The sequence below is a fragment of the Montipora capricornis genome, chromosome 14 (assembly GCF_036669925.1).
Source record: "Montipora capricornis isolate CH-2021 chromosome 14, ASM3666992v2, whole genome shotgun sequence".
NCBI lineage: Eukaryota > Metazoa > Cnidaria > Anthozoa > Scleractinia > Acroporidae > Montipora > Montipora capricornis.
This window is the reverse complement of record NC_090896.1, coordinates 6,938,838-6,955,749: the sequence shown is the minus strand read 5'-3', so window position 1 is coordinate 6,955,749 and position 16,912 is coordinate 6,938,838. Positions and strand designations below refer to the sequence as shown.

Sequence of the window (16,912 nt, the reverse complement as noted above, 5' to 3'; positions counted from 1 at the left end):
AACAATGAACCATGCCAATCTTTCTCTGCATTCAAGTGCCTTAAGATCAATTCTTTCGCTGTCGGAACTACAGTTTTCACTGAGAACAGTGGCTATGTTATCCCAGTCCTGATGTGTTTGTGCTTTTCTGGCGGCAACTTTTTTTAGTGAGGGCACGGGCATTTTGAATTCTTGACCATCTGAACTGAGCCATTTAGCAAACAAAGTATACATTCGTGCATTCACATTGGCTTTTGTTTTCTTTATTTATGTAAGTTTAACCACAAAGTAATCCGACCAACAAAATAGTTTCAACAACAAATAGTCGGCCGCCATGTTTGTTTTCATTCTTTCGTTCTCTTCTATTTTAGCTGAGAAATCGTCTTCGAAATTATGTTTCTATGGAAAATAATTCGGTAGTTAAGAAGCGAAAGAGTTCTAAAAAGTAATATTTGCTCTCATACGTGGTATTGTGATGATTTAGGGTGAGAAAATCGTTTGCGGTAACTCACTGATCTCTATAGCGTGGTGTAGCCGTACAAATATGAACCGCGAACCGCAAAGCTGGCGGCAAGGCGCTGATGACTTGACGTCTTGACGTTCGCGGTTCGCGGGAAATGCCAAAAAACCTCGATCCTAGAGTCTCAATTTTGTCTTGTTTTTACTATAACCTCGACCTTGTATCTTTTAGGTGTCGACATTCTCGTGGAACCTCTGCGCGCCACGTTACAAACAAAAGTGAAAGCAAATTCCGTAAAACAAGAATTCGAAAAACAGGACGAGCTCAAAAGATCCGCGCTCAGAGCAGTTGCGGCCCTCTTGTCCATACCAGATAGCGGTAAGTGTTGCTTTTGATAGCTGTAAATCCTTTAGGCCAAGTATTTACCTAAATGAATAAAGGGCGTAGTTTCTAAAGAAACTGTGGTGCTGCGTCGATGGGGGAAGTAGTACACAAAAATTTGGTTTTATCAACGGAGTTGATAATGTAAATTGACCACGAACCCTTCGTCAGAGCGAATTTACATTTTCAACTCCGTTGATAAAACCAAATTTTCAAAATTTACCATAGCTGGGTCTCCCGTTTGGCTAAATAAGGAGAAATCACAGGGTTCTTTTTTCGGGATTTTAATGGGAGACTTTAAATTTGACGATAAAACACTGCGATAAAATTGAAAAACTTAAAACATGACATAATGGCGGAAGCCCGTGACAAGGAGCTTACAACGTCATTGTATTTGTGGAATGGCGTTTTTACAGACAGAGTTATTTTTAGATTGATCTTCCCGCGAAACCAGACCTTTCCAGCCAATCACAAGTCTTGCATGAGAAGTTATAACTCATGGGATTCAGAATGGTCACTTGTGAAAGCCATCATCTAAAATGGCTTGATCTGTGAAAACGCCGTTACATAGACGTAGTTTTGGAGTTGTAGGCTCGTATTTATGAGGTCCTGCCTGATCATTGTTGACAAAGCTATGACGTTTCGACGTAAACTTTCCGTCATTTTTAATTCAAACTGAATAAGATTTGGTGCGAAGATTAATTCAACGATAAAAATGAAATGGTGGAGATACAAGGATGAAAAACACTATAGTAATGCACTAAAATATTCGCGCACTCAGTCACGTAAAACGTTTGGCAGGAATAAAGTATTTCTGAGTATTTAACTCAGGGTTCAAATCCTTAAACCCTTTAAGGCTCGAGGGGCCTCCTAATGACGAGTAAAATGTTCTGGTGTTAGACAGTGTAAAATCTGTAAGTGGCACTTTTGAGAGTGAAATGGTTAATGAAGTGCATATGAAAGATTAAACAATCGAGCTTCAATTTATTTTTTTCAATACAGAAAACTGTGTCGTTCCCTTTGGTATGGTTTTACATAACACAACTAACAACAGAATGTCTCCTCTGTTCTTATTCCTTTGTTCGTTCATCCCAGCATTTATTTGTTTGTTTATTCACTTACTCAATCACTCACTTATTCATTCACGACATTTTTCGTTCACACGTTCATTTTTTTATTCATTCATTCACTCACTCACTCACTCACTCACTCACTCACTCACTCACTCACTACATTTTTCGTTCACACTTTCATTCATTCGCTTATTTAACAGTCTGTGAGGTCAATCAAACGTTTGTTCGTGCGTTTGTTCATTCATTCATTCACTCATTCATTCTTTAGATTATTCTCATGGCTTGATGGATTGTTGCAGTTTGATAGAAGAAACCTTGATGGCCAAAACGTTTTCAATTTTTTTATCTTTTTGATTGATCTCGTCTTTTTCTTTTTAATTTTCAGACAAAAGTCCTTTGTTGAGTGAATTCCTTGCGCAGATAAAATCCAGCCAAGATTTGTCGTCCATGTTCGATTCCATTCAACGAGACGCAGGTTCTCCTGAGTCAATGGACACTAGTTGAATATTTTGAGTGCTTTTTACCTCAGTCTTACTGCCACGTTGAGACGCAATGAAAAAAATTAATAAAACTGTTGTTTCAAGAAGACGAAAATGGAAAGCATCATTTGAAAGTGCAATTCAAATAGGCTATTTCCGAGTTCATGTCTACCTTCTCTTCAAGGCGAGTCTAAGTGCAAAGTTTTTGTCATGAAAATTAGCTTTCATTCATATGTAAAGTAGAACTAATTACCATCACAAGAACTTCGCACTTGGACTCGCTTTGAAGAGAAGGCAGACTTGAACTCGGAAATGGCCTATTGTTCACACTTGGCGATTTCATCCCCTGGCGCAAACGTTAGAACCAATTTTTTTGTTTTTTGTCTTTTTTTCTTAAAGAACATTCTGCGGAGTGCAATTAACGATCAAGATAATTTATTAAACGTCCTTTGGTATAAAAACCCTGTGAAAGAAATGAAGAGATGTCGTTTCCGATGGTGACTCGGAGATAATCGGAACATATCCGAGTGCTCCTTTGCAGGAGTCGAACCTTCGACCTTCCGATTACTTCTTCGGATGCTCCTCCACCGAGCTATAGGAAAATCGTAAGGCGAGACGTGTACACGGAGCCTGGAGTCTCCTATAGTTCACTGGTAAAGCATCCAAACTAGTAATCGGAAGATCGTAGGTTCGACTCCTTCCGAGGAATACTCGGATTTTTTCCGAGTATTCACGAGTCCCCATCGGGATATAAATGTCTTCGATCATGGGCCACTTTGCAATGACTTATGTTTTGAAACCTGCATCTTGGAAGGAACGAGTTATGTAACCGACAGGATTTTGTACACAATGGCAAATGGAAGACTATAGTCGATAAGTACGATCTCTCTGACTTTAATAAACGCATTCTCGGTTTCCTTTGCGGGATTAAAATATGATGACTTAATTCTTATATGGGGATGAAGTAGACAGATAGAGCTCTACAACAGTACCAAACATGAAAGGAAAACTTGAATCAAGCGTCCGATAAAAATTTTTGAACCCGTGTTATCGGATTCAAGTGAACTTGCAAAGTACGTATGTTAAATATAGCTGTCTCCTTAAAAAAAGATTTAACACGGTTTCGTATATGGCACAACCTTGAATGTTGTATCATTGAAAACTAGACAATTAAGCGATTTCAGTTATAGTTATAGATGTTTGAAACCTGTATCTTGAAAGGATCGAGTTTTATAAGCGACAGAATTTTGTGAACATTGGCAATTCGCAGACTACAGTGAGTCAACAAGTAATTTATCGCTGACTTACGGTAAACGCGTTCTTGATTTTCTTCGCGGGATTAAAATATGACGACTTAATTCTTAGATATTCATAAATTAGACAGATATCAGACATGAAAGGAAAACTTGAACAGTGCGATAAAAATGTATGAACACGTGGTATCGGATGGAAGTCAATTTGCAAAGCACGCATGTTAAATATACCTGTATCTTTCAAAATTATTAAACTCGTTTTCGTACATTGGACAGTGTTGAAATTGGTATCACTGTAAACAACACAGTTAAGCGATTTGAATGATATATCTTTGCATCTTGTATCTTGAAAGTAACGACTTTTATAGGCGACAAAATTTTGTACACAATGAAATATCGCGGACTACAGTCACCCAAGTAACGTATTCCTGACTTGGTCAACGCGTTCTCGATTTTCTTAGTGGACTTAAACTATGGTAACTTAATTCTATGATATTCATAAATTAGACAGCTAACGCTTTCAAACAGTACCACACATGACAGGAAAATTTCAAATTGACCGCGCGATAAAAATTTTTAAAACCGTACAACGTGCAATGCACGCGTAAAATATAGCTCCCTCTTTCAAAATTATTTAACACGGTTTCCTTCATTAGACAGTCGTGAAATTGTTATCAGAGTGAATTATACAGTTAACCGATTTCCATGATATATGATTGCAAACTGTATCTTGACAGGGACGCGTTTTGTAAGCGACAGAATTTTGTAGACGATGAGAAAGTGCGCACTAAAATGGACAAGTAACGCAACCAAGGTAAACATATCTGCATCTGTCAAAATTATTTAACACGGTTTGATAGATTAGAAATTCTTCAAATTGGTGTCACTGTAAACTAGACAGTTAAGCAATTCCAAGGATGCATGTTTCAAACCTGTATCTTGCAGACAATGAATTTTATCAGGCCATGAAACTCAATTTTGAAAACGGAGAATGGCATCGTACAGAATTTGCTGCACTTCCCTCCTTCACGAAACTTCCACGTAACGCGCGCGGTAACATTATCCGCGGGAAAATTGATATCATCTAAAAATAAGAGGGATTACGATGGGAATAGGGCCAGTATGAGGGATTACTTCTCTTACCTTCATAATCTCTTGGTAAAACGGATCTTCACCTGGTTACGTTTTAGCACTTGCTTCCTGGTTTCTGGTCTCTAAAGTGAAACAACATCTATAATTGAGAAAAGATACATAGCAATGTAAATGTGGTTATGTGAAAGCAAGTTAAAAGGGAAAATATATCACTTCCGGTTGCCGTGAGCGTCTCAAAAACGTACGTGCTTAAGCTCTCTATTAATATCTTTAATTCACGGAGTTAGAACACCTCGTCCCTATTACTTGCTAGGGTTAGTTTTAGGCAAAGAGGGGATATGTGATTTATTCACCGAAGGCGCTTCCCCCCCTCCCCCCCCCCCCAGATAAATGAATCACATATCCACAGGGTGCCTAAAAATAACCGGCTTATTTTTCGTATTAGCGAGGTTTTAGTACTGTGGCGTAAAACAGTCGTATTAGAGAGCTTAAGCAAGCGCGTTTATAAGACGCGGACGGCAACCGGAAGTGAACATTTCGCGTGCCAGGACACTGATATCTCCCAAATTTTTCTACTTATCATTTCTGGTGGAGAAAAGATACTTGGCAATATAAATGTGGTTGTGTGAAGACAAGTTAAAAAGGAAAACAGCTCACTTCCGGCTGCCGTCCGCGTCTCAAACACGCGCATGCTTAAGCTCCCTATGTATTTTCTTCGTTGTTTTGACACGCGTACGACTGCCGGAAACAAATAGTTTTCCGCACACACGCTTAACAATAGAGCACGTACTTGGGTTTCCACGGTATAAAATAGTATAATAAACTTTTTTTTTTTTTTTTTTTGGGGGGGGGGGGGGGTGGGTTTGATACGCTGACTAAAACCACCCAAAGGCGTGCAAAACAAGCTTAGAAATGCATGAACGGGAGAGAAGGTACGTACTGGGATTTGAACAGTGTCGAATAGTACTGACAACTTTCGCCACTTTACTGCAAAGCTGTCGGAAATGAGTGAGTCTGAAGAAGAAATTTTTCTTACCCAATGGCTCTGTAAATTCCAGGCAATGAGTCAGAGAACTACGAGAACGCTCGCCTTAGTATTGAAGAGGCGGCAGAAGAGTTGTTTAACTTTGACCAAGCGGAAGAGTATCAAGAAATCTCAATCGACAGCGTTGAAAAGGAGACTGAAGCAAATGAGAATGAAGCGTCGAAGAGGGATATCATGGCCGTGAATGACAAAGGACACTGGCTAGGAACAATGAACGCTGAGAACGTAACAAATGTGCATGGGCATCTACAAAATAATGGTTAATAGGCCAGTTTCGTATTCTTACAGCTGGATTGGATCTAGCATGAACTGGAGGTTAATACGGGCAAATAAATTTGCATTTGAAAAGATTTGCCCGCATTGGCCTCCATTTCATGCTAGATCCAGTCCAGCCGTGATAATTCGAAAATGGTCTATTGGCGGGACTCGAAATTTTCAAGTCCCGATTACAAGCTCGTCAATTTCAGGATGCTATTGATTCGGAAATTATTAAGGCTGACAAGAGAAGGTGTTGTGGTAGCTGAACCAATGGCGCCGAACGAGGAAGAAAATATGTGGGAGAAAAGAGTGTGAGGAGGTTAGGATCCAAAAAGTTAGCCTCACTGACGTTCTTTTTTGAAACATTTTTTGCCCTGAGAAGTGATAAAGAGCATGGGAGCTTGACATTTCAGCAGCTGAGTGAGTGTAATTGAGGGTGACCAAATGGAACGTGCTCGATTGCAGTAAAGATCCCACAGAGGCGGACTAAAGCAACCAATTGCAACACCGAAGTTGTTGAACAGCACGAGAATGTGGACAAACCAGAAAGGTGTGTTGTTAGATTGTAGAAAAAGAGGAAGGGTAAGGTTGGGGACTGGAAGGAGAGGGAGGGTCTTCAACGAAAACCCCCATCTTTTTCCCAAACGCCCCCTAATTAATATGTATTTTATCAACCAATCAAAAGTGAGCAAAAGCTATGTATATCTCAGCTCGTCATAAGTTTCACGTCAAACAAAATGCGTTAAATCATAATGAACGTGTGATACTGAACAAGAACTAGCATTTGAAAAATGAAGCTCTACTGCCATTCTTAACGAAGAGCTCATATGGCTTCATGTTTTTTTTTTAAATTAAATTCAAAACCTTTCTTTGTTTTGAACGTTAGTAGGGGAAAAGATGGAGGCTCGTTGCAGGCCCTCCCTCTCCTTCCCTCCTCCCCACTCCCTCTCCCCTTCCTCTACCCTTTCTCTCCCCTCCCTCTCCCCTTCCTCTCCCCTTCCTCTCTCCTCCCTCTCTCCTCCCTCTCCCCTCCCTCTCCCCTCCCTCTCCCCTCCCTCTCCCCTTCCTCCCCACTCCCTCTCCCCTTCCTTCCCTGTCTCTCTCCCATTCCCATCCCCTCCCACCCACTCCTCGTTGCTCATTATAATCGGCTTGGAAGAACAAAGAAAAACGAACCATGTGAAAAATAATATTTATTGTATGAAAGAAATGTATATTTGAATTCCGCCCGGGTTATGGTAATAAAGAGTATTTGACCTACTAATCGCCCTTACTCGCAGTCGAAGACTGAATTGCTCAGTACGGGCGCAGCTCAACGAGGTCGGACCGAAGGAGCTTTGCAGCCAGCTAGCCGCTCGCCCCTGCCTTTTCCAGACTCCCAAACATTTTGAAAAACTAAACTGGTGAGCAGCACTCTGCGAATTGTATCTGTAAAACTTGTTTATTCCCCGACGCGTTTCGTCTAGCTCACGTAGATTTCTTCAGCCCGGAGTTTTACAATAACACATAAACGTCTGTATTTAAGCCATGTCTAAGAGGTGTATTATGGGATTTAAGTAGAGAACGGCACCGTAATTTCAGAGGTCATGGATTCGAATCCCGAATCCTGGTCAGAATTTTTCAGTTCACGCTTTCAGTTCATACTTTGAGGACAACTGGATGAGACGTTATTTTTTTCAAGATAAGTAGGAGATAAGTTTTTTCGTACCATATGCTAAACTTCGAATTCTGTGAACAGGCCCCTCAATTAAAATGTTCTTTTGCTGTATTTTATTTTATTATTTCATAATATTTCAAATAAAAAACCTTTGGTAGTTTGGAATACTCTTTCGAACCAATTTTGTCAGTTTTGTCAGTTTCAAAGTTTCCCCATGAGATCAATAACTTTTCAAAATATTTTCAACCTGCGTCATATCTTTTCGAGCTCCACTGAGTGCACACATGGTTTGTTCGTGACGCTAAGAGTTGTGACGCACCTGTATCATTGCGTGACCGCAAAGAATATTTTGGCACGTGATAGTACTGTGTTTATTGTTGTCGATGATTCGCCTCGAGTCAGTTGCGTGTTACAAAGAACGTCGTCAGCATTACCGAACTCTGAACTAGCGGAAGAATATACAGCTTTCGATATAATTTCGACTGAACCAGGTAAGCCGTATTTACCCAAAATTTGGAAACATAATCTTTTATGTTGTTTAATAGTGTGCGCTTTGTACTGTAGTTTTAAAGACGAGGAAATCGGATCGATTTCCAGGGATTCGGATGTTGATTTCTCCTTTCATAGCAACTACATGCAATCTATCACGAAAATCCTTCTTTGAGCCTCGATTTTTTGGTACATGTTGAAAAAAGGTAACCCTTCTTAAAATATACTTACTCCGCGGTTCGTTTTTCACTTGATGAACGCCATATTGGTCTTTGTGACAAACATTGACAATTATGTAAATATTCTCTAACATCTGTGTGTCTTTTGAATGCTATTGTTATGACGGGAAGACTCCCGACATATCCCTAAAAAATCGAACCCGTTTCGTTACAGTTTAAACTATTACAAGGTATAAATGCTGTTAAAATAACGTGACTTAATTCACTTTTGATTACGGACTGTGTCAACGTTATCACAACGTGTTCATCATCCGCGCTTTGTGATAAAGTTGAAATCAACACAGTTAACTCTAAGTCGATCGATAATTATTTGCATCACGTTATGCTGCCAGCGCAGGAAAATAAGTTTCAATAAACGAAAAAATTAATTCTGTTGTACGTTTGAACTTGTCACTCGTGATCACACAGGAGCTTAGTGCATTTGGCGGCCGCACAATGTCTCAAAAAAACAGGTTGCAGCGACGTTGTGGATCGCTCGAAGTCTCCAAAACGAACAATCTTATAATTCGAGTTTTCTATTTCTTTGCTTGTTGTTAATGCAAAAAGAGAACATGACTTTGCAATTATAGGGAAGATATCTGTTTACAAACATTGTTTTTGTCATTCAAATGTACCAACCACAGGAACCAAAGACCCTTTGTTTCGACAACCAGTGAAACTCTGGTTGGTACATTAATGACAATTGGTGATGTCAGCGACGACTCCGCTATTATCAGCTATTATGCAAAGCCATTCGTTGAAAAGATCATTACAGTTGAAATCATAGGCAGCCTAAGCTCGCGTCACTACAGACGGCCGTTGAGAATTTAAACGCGTTATAAGACTTTGTATGGGAAATCAAATACCGTCGATTGTAAAGCCTAGAAAAGAGTCAAAGTAACTTTCAGTCAGTAAAGTGAATAAAAATGACTCACCTCTGGTGTGTTCTTGTGCCTTTTGGAGCATATTTCACCGTTTCGGGAATTCTGTGTTTTCAGTGTTTTCAATGTCCTAAGACGAAGTCGCCTCTGAGCTGACAACGGTCGGAATAGTAGTGTGCAGCCTTGACTTAAATTGAGCATTTTTTAGGCTTTATAATCGACGGTATTTGATTTCCCATACAAAGTCTTATAACGCGTTTAAATTCTCAACGGCTGTCTGTAGTGAAGCGAGCTTGGGCTGCCTATGTTGAAATCAGCTAGAAATTATAACTCTCCAGGGGTGTCTTCACGAAGGGCGAGAGCTCGGCATTGGTTCTTTACGGACCTCATTAAGTGCCATAAACTTACACTGGAAGTTTTGTTTTGGATCTGTCATATTTTCTGATTTTAATCCCGAGTTTTGTCCCGTCTCCCGACGAATTGCCCGACAATTTTTCCTTCTTCTGAAGTTTTTCTCACAGCTGCTTTCGCAATTGGGCAATTTTAAGGTGGTTATGAATTCGCTCCAGAGAATGTTTTAACTCAAGTTTGCGAAATAGATTTACCTTGGCCTTCTTGTTACTTCCCAGCAATAGAAAATGGAGGTCACCGAGTTCGTCTTGAAATAATAATGAGTGGTGTTTTCAGATGGCTCTTCCAGCTCTTTTGTTGTCATGATATCTTATTACGTCACGTTAACGAGTGCATATTGATGTTTTCGTATTGCACCATAACATTGTCGTTTATGAAAAACAGTGTTGAGACTTACTGTTTATCAGCCCTATTTGAGATGGGTGCCTAAAACCTGCTGGTCATTTACGGATTTTGAAACCTTGACAGGCGCCTAGTCATCATATAGACACAATTTTAAAAAATAGTGCCAGAAATCTTCTTTCACCCTTCTGAAAATCTCTATTCCGGACGTCAAGGGATCGGGTTTACAATTGGCTAGCAAGTTCCTGTGCGAGTCTGACTTTACCACAAAATCATGGTGTATATACGAAAACGTTGTAACTTGAATGAAACAAAGGGTTTCATTAGTTTGCATGGATGACCGTCAAGTCTACGTAAAGGATGTAGGCGATAGGGTGTTTCTAAAACGGAGACCCAAAAACACCCTATGATCTAAAACGAAGACTCTGTGATCTAAAACGAAGACTCTGTGATCTAAAACGAAGACCCTGTGATCTAAAACGAAGACCCTATGCTGCCATTGGCACGAAGCCAGGGTACCGAGTACACGAGGTACCGAATACGAGATATGTATAAATGATCATAAAATTGACGATCGCGAATTGGCAGTCAGATGGAGGGTCCGGAATCCTTTGTTCCGAATTCAGTTTAACAATAAAAAACACAACAACACGAACTCGTAATTCACATTTTGCGGAAACAAGAAAACTCCTATTTCAGCCTGGACTTCTCTAAATTTCGAAAAACAAACTCCGGTTTGGCAAACGCAAACTCTGATTTTCGAAAAGACAAACTCCGATGTTCGTCAAAAGTAACTTCGATTTTAACCACACAAAGTCCGATTTAAAAAAAAAAAATCAATGCCCCTTAATTAATTAACCCCGATGTCGCAATGAAGCCCCTTGAAACGTGCTTGAACTCTTTAATTTTCAGCGGTAACAATATTTCAAAACACGGAAAAAAATCTGGGAAGACGGAATAAAAATTGGCACCAAAGTCGGGAAAACCCTACAACAGTGTGAATCTTAGAGGTAAAACGATATAATAAGGTACCAATTGAGTTACACTTCATTTTCGGTTTCCATTTCTGTAGCAGTGTTCACCCATTCCATTCTACACTCATTGATTGCGCTGAGCTTCAGCGATCATTTTAGAGGCGAAGTCTTTAAATCAAAAGAGAATGGTTATGTTTATTCATTTGAATAGTTATGTGAATACTCTCAAAACTTCCCTACTTTAAGACGTTTAGAATGCAGTTGATCGCAAGATTTTAAGACAGACCTCATCTTCGTTAAAAGACATGACCAAGCTTGGTTGCAAGAAGTCTTTTAACCTGAAAACGAGGCAAAAATAGTAATATTTCCCGAATAGATCGTTTTCACGTGACGTCATCATTTTCTAAAATCCAAAACTGAAGAGCCACGAAAGTTTTTATCCTCATCAGGCATAAGAGGCGGTAAATTTGTATCCATTTGTAGTTTTAAAGCTCAATAGCGTGCTTCGTTTGGAAACCAGAGCATTTTGAATTTCTGAGTTATAGCGGTGCGTGACACGAGGCGACGATCGAGTTTATTGAGAAATATATATTTATCTCATGGTTTTGAGCCTTTTTAGAATTTAGAGCATTAGGAAAAGTGCTTAGGTAAATAGCTGTTTGTTCAGTACAGATGATCACTCGCCTAGATAGCGAAAGGAAGTAACAGATGTTGACACTATTTTCCGGCCGCCATATTGGTGCACCACAGATGTACACCAACATGGCGTTTTCATACTGGGCTCTGTAAATTTCTGCGAAACATTTCGACGAATATCTGAAGTTTGGGGAAACGCACAGACCTAAAACTTGGAGAAGTGTCTTCTTCATTAATCTTCTACAACATCACGAATTCTTGACTTTTTCCACTGGATGGTTTTCGATTTATTTTTTATTGCGTGACAGTGAAAATTACGTCATTTATTTCATGCCCAGGCATGATATAAATGGAATATGAAGTTCCGTGTTTTGACTGTTTGAATGTTTTAAAATATCGCCTGGGGCGAAAAATTGTAGCCTGTTTCTTTTGAGCATCAATGCTTTTAGGCGACTTCAAAGTGGGCCAAAATGTTACCGTAGTTCAAGTATTACAAGTGGTGCAAGGAACCTAAGTAACTGAATCAACCACGATTTAGAAGTCAATTTCAAGGGTAAGGTTGATTTAGTATAATAAATTTGGACCCACGTCAAAGTGTACAATTTCTGGTAGCATTTGAAATCTTCCTTAAGTTTGTGGTATGCTGTTGACGTTTTTCAACACTTGGCACTTTTTATTTTTTATTTTTTTCATTATTTTGTTTGCCTTTTTTTTCCGAGAAATGCCAGACAAGAGCCGTTTGTACTTCGATGCATTTGGTCGGTGAAAAAAGTGGAATGATTGAAGTTCTGATATGCTAATTTGTATAGCCTGCGAACGCAATGAGACACATTTCCGGTGGTCGTTTTGAAGGAAAGGACTACAGAAGGGCTATAATTTGCACTACACTCTTTACTTTATACGAATCCTCCTTATAACAACTTTCAAGTAGAGATTAACCAAAATGAGAGTGAAAACGTTCGACTGCAATCTGAGAGCTTCTTTAGTGCAACATGCAGTGAGAAATCCACATTGTTTATGTTCCAAAAACTGAAAGCTCTCAAAGTATTTGAGTTAATTGTCCTGTTGGACTGTAGTTTGACATTTCTTTTACCTTAATTTATACTACTCACAAAAACAAAAACAAATATGGGCAAAATAAAGACCTTCTGAACCGATTCTCACATGGATTCTCAGCCTGCGTATGTTCCTAAAATTTTGGTTTCCTGGTTTGGTTTGATTATAGCCGGAACGTGGCTTTAGGAGTGTAGTTTGTTTTGTCAGTTCATAGCAAGTAGTTCCAATCGTGAATTAAGTGAAAACTGCCCACTGACGCTGTTATTAATTAATCAATTTATGCAAATTATTCGGGAAAAAGAAATGTAAATCCTTTTAAAGAAATCCGCAGTTGCGGAGCTGAAATTAACAGTTCAATTAAATTCAACAGAAACCAAACTAAGACAGCTTGAATATTGGTACATTGCAGACAAATGCAGTTGACGATCAAACGAGAGGTGAGCTCCTTTAATAGGGCAACCCTAAAAGCCGGAATCCGGAATCCGGAATCCGGAATCCGGAATCACAGGTCATTGTTTTACCAATACAGAGAGTAAAAATTATCCTAAACATTCTTAAAAGCTAACCTTTGGCCAAAAATCGTTTGTTTAGGCCTAATTAGGCCTAAGGTTAGCTTTTATGAATGTTTAGGATAATTTTTACTCTCTGTATTGGTAAAACAATGACCTGTAATTCCGGATTCCGGATTCCGGTATTTAGGGTTGCTCCCTTTAATACCCAGATGTCGGGTTTGTAAAAAAAAGTAGCGGAAATACCGAACATCCATCTCATTTTTGCCATGACATGTTTGCCTAGACTACGATCAGTCTCTCTTTTGCTCTAGAATCGTTCAAACAAACGCGTATTTGCGACCCGCAGTTTTAGTCATTTTGAAGTGTTCGTTCGTTACAACGATTTAGCGCAAAAGAGAGACTGCTCGCATTCTAATGTTTGCCTGGGTTCAGTCCAAGTTAAGGCAATAAGTTGATTTGCAAACTTCTAACAATTTTGTGTGTAAATTTTTACCAATTTAATTTAAAAGAAGCTGTCCTTTTAAGTAGAATAGTCATGTTTCTAGAAGTTCTCTCTTTTTCCGCCACATATTGTCATGCCTCAGTGGTTCATGCCTGGGTTCAGTCCAAGTTAAGGCAATAAGTTGATTTGCAAACTTCTAACAATTTTGTGTGTAAATTTTTACCAATTTAATTTAAAAGAAGCTGTCCTTTTAAGTAGAATAGTCATGTTTCTAGAAGTTCTCTCTTTTTCCGCTACATATTGTCATGCCTCAGTGGTTCATGTCTTCATTAACCCGGTATTAGATTATCTTGCTTTATCCTAATCAGTGGTCATCAGAGCAGAACTTGAAGCTCAACTTCTTTACAGTGTTTTGCGTTTTGGTCACGTTTATAAAGGGGAGAGTGATTTCTTTGTCAAAACATACCGCGAGAACTCCTTGATTTCGTATCGTGTCTCCAATGATGTCGAAAACAAACATGGCGTATGCGCTACCCGTATACATGACACGGGATTTCGTACTGTTATGAAATTCTCGCTCCGGTGAAACAACGGGGCTGAATTCGCGACGGTATGACTCGTTCCGATATGACATTTTCTTGTGGTATCATGTAAACGAATCGAGAGCCACGAGAGGAAACCGGAGTAAACTTGCGGGGCCGCCACAACCTCGCAAGGCGCGCAAGTTCCTTCACCTCATCAAATGGGATCTGTTGCGTGACGGACATTTAATTTGCCAAGTATTGCATATTTTCTGGGAAAAATCGACTTACTTATTCCTGGTTTGCATTCTTTGCAGTTGTCGTTGCCAAGTACGTGTGTATTGGAAGAGATGGATGAATTTCTTCCCAGCTTTGGCCAACGAGACAGAGACATCGTCGACGAAAGAAAAAGTAAGTTGACTTCGTCTGCATAATTCTGGAATAGCCGAAATCGGAAATTTGCAATGTTCTTTATAGCTTTTTCACTCCCAAGATCTGAATATTAAATACCTCTAACTAACTGAGTTCAAGGACCGTACTTTAAAATTACGGACCGAAAATTTTCCCGTTGATTCATTCTAGGGCCATAAATCCACGGGAAAAAACGAGGATTCGTAATTTTACAGTACGGCCCTCGAACTCGGTTAGCAGATGTTTATTATATCTGTGTGGTAATCAGCGGTGAGCCGCACGGGAAGGGAAACTACATGCGAAGTGAAGCGGAAGGTTCAAGTGCCACAAAGATTGCCGTGTCAAAATCCGAAAAACGAAATCCTCTTAGCTGTTTGGAATAGTCGCTTGCAAGATTCAAACAGTTTTACAAGGTTATGTAATAGAGATGACATGAAAAACTTGCAATGGAATGTTTCATCGAAATTTCAAATTTTGCGGGCCGTACTGTGGAATACGGCCCGCTAATTTAGCCAATCACAGCACGCGTACTATCTTACAGATAAAATAAATGTGGCTTATTGACAAAGCGTGAGGTCAAGATGGCTGGATATTGGCCAAGTTCTTTCTTCACGTCGTCTCGGTCCATAAACACGCACAAAAAGAACGAGGCCAATAACCAGCCATCTTGACCGAACAAGGTTGGTCAATGAAGGATTTATTATAAGGGATAAAACACCAAAAAAGGATCTTTGATCTTGCGGGACCAAGCGAGAAATCCCGAGCGTGCAGTGTAGCTCCATCTTGCCCGCTCAGGTAGCCAATCGCAGCGCGGGATTTGGTTCATCTTGCCCGGTCACGGAGCTCGTCCTCCTTACTGACAGCCATATATTACTTTTTATGTCAATTATAGAAATTTGATGATATATCTTGACAAAAAATCCCTTTACTCTGGCCGCCAGTCCGCTTAACAATGTGAGGAGAAAGTTTATACCAATCACTCTTGGGAGTTGAAAACGATGCCGTTACAAGGAAGAGAATATTGCACATAATGACATGGGTTTTTTCCCTAAATTTCATTCGCTGAGCGTCGTGGCCTCTCTCGCCTCACGTTTAAGCCATTTTTAAGCTTCTTGTTTACGCGAGAGTCGTATTTTCGGAAATAGTCTAATTTCCCTTTCGATAATTCATGAAAGTGAAAGTGATCTTTCCGATGTCTGGAAATTATGCAAATTTCTTAAAACGCAGCTTTAAGTATAGCGGTGCAATTATTATTAAAGTGTTACTTTGATCAAAAAATCACTTCCTATTTTTCTTCATATTTTGAAAGTGTGTTTTCTTAGTACCTGACTAGCAAAATTTTGAGCTTTATCCAAAGGCTGTTTACTTTAAGGTGGCTCCCTAGAGTATTTGTGAATACCTTCACTACAGGGCACGATTTACAAAAGAAAAGCTTGTTAATTTCTCTTAAAGTTTTCCTTGAAGAGATTTACCAGTATGGGTACCGATATAATAAAGCTTATTTTTGGCGTGTCAATATTTGGATTATGGTCTTTTCCAGGGCAACATCACACCTAATGACGGGCAGATATATTCCTATCTTTGGCCTAAATTCCTTTATATCTATACTTTTTTATTCTTTGCCAAATTATGGAAATGATATTGTCTGAGATTTTGATGTGGTAAAAAGTCAAGGTCGTTCTGACGGGTTTGCCAATATTCTGTAATTTGTCATTTTCCTAAATATATTCGATTCGCTCTGACAGATTTTAGCAAATATAGGGTATTTGATAGGAACTGTATGTGGTTAAAACTGAGCCACTTAAAAAAAAAAAAATTCCGAAGGGAACGCGAGAAAAATTAGCGGTTGATTTTACGGATTTGGTCACGCTGACGTCACAAAAATCAGAAAAACACGCGCGATTCAGGCTTTACGCGCCATACTAGTGCCCAGCTTGCTCGCGGCCCTAAAACTCTAGGGAGCGTCCTTAAGCGTCAGTTTTGGATTTGACCGTCCGCCATTACTCACTAGCTTAAAATATCAGCGTGTAAGTGCAGCTTATTTTATATGCAAACCACGATTCTAAAACTCTGAAAGCCCTAAACTCATGTGCTGCAGATTAATTCAGCCGCATACACACATTGCAATCTTAAACTTGTGAGTCTTTGGATCTCCTCGATCCAGCTCTCTCGAGATTTTAAAGTTAGTAACTAAGAAAATTCCAGTTAAAATAAACCGGTGTCATTTTGAAATCAAGGCTTACAACTTGGGTCACGTTGTACGATGGCCCGGGAGGGTCACAGTCCGGTTTTAAATTTTCACAATCCAGTTTTAATTTTATTCACAGTTCAGTTTTAATTTT

General features: G+C 39.4%; 1 protein-coding gene and 2 long non-coding RNA genes across 5 annotated transcripts in view; 2 read left to right on the top strand and 1 right to left on the bottom strand.

Moving 5' to 3' along the window:
- Window positions 1-2,479, top strand: part of LOC138032142 (cullin-associated NEDD8-dissociated protein 1-like) — a 100,275-nt gene extending 97,796 nt beyond the window's left edge. For all 3 annotated transcript variants that reach the window (XM_068879745.1, XM_068879744.1, XM_068879746.1), the window contains 2 exons: window positions 671-817; window positions 2,279-2,479. In XM_068879745.1, the coding sequence (XP_068735846.1) occupies window positions 671-817; window positions 2,279-2,397 (266 nt within the window). In that variant the 3' untranslated portion in view covers window positions 2,398-2,479. The remainder of the gene's footprint in view (window positions 1-670; window positions 818-2,278) is intronic.
- LOC138032144 (uncharacterized) lies at window positions 769-9,959 on the bottom strand. The gene is made up of 3 exons (XR_011128287.1): window positions 9,871-9,959; window positions 4,769-4,856; window positions 769-865 (listed from the first exon to the last, which is right to left on the bottom strand). It is a non-coding gene; the product is annotated as an uncharacterized lncRNA (long non-coding RNA).
- LOC138032143 (uncharacterized) overlaps window positions 8,059-16,912 on the top strand; it is a 9,392-nt gene continuing 538 nt past the window's right edge. Inside the window, exons 1-3 of the long non-coding RNA XR_011128286.1 lie at window positions 8,059-8,168; window positions 13,055-13,121; window positions 14,477-14,570. This is a non-coding gene — a long non-coding RNA (uncharacterized lncRNA). The remainder of the gene's footprint in view (window positions 8,169-13,054; window positions 13,122-14,476; window positions 14,571-16,912) is intronic.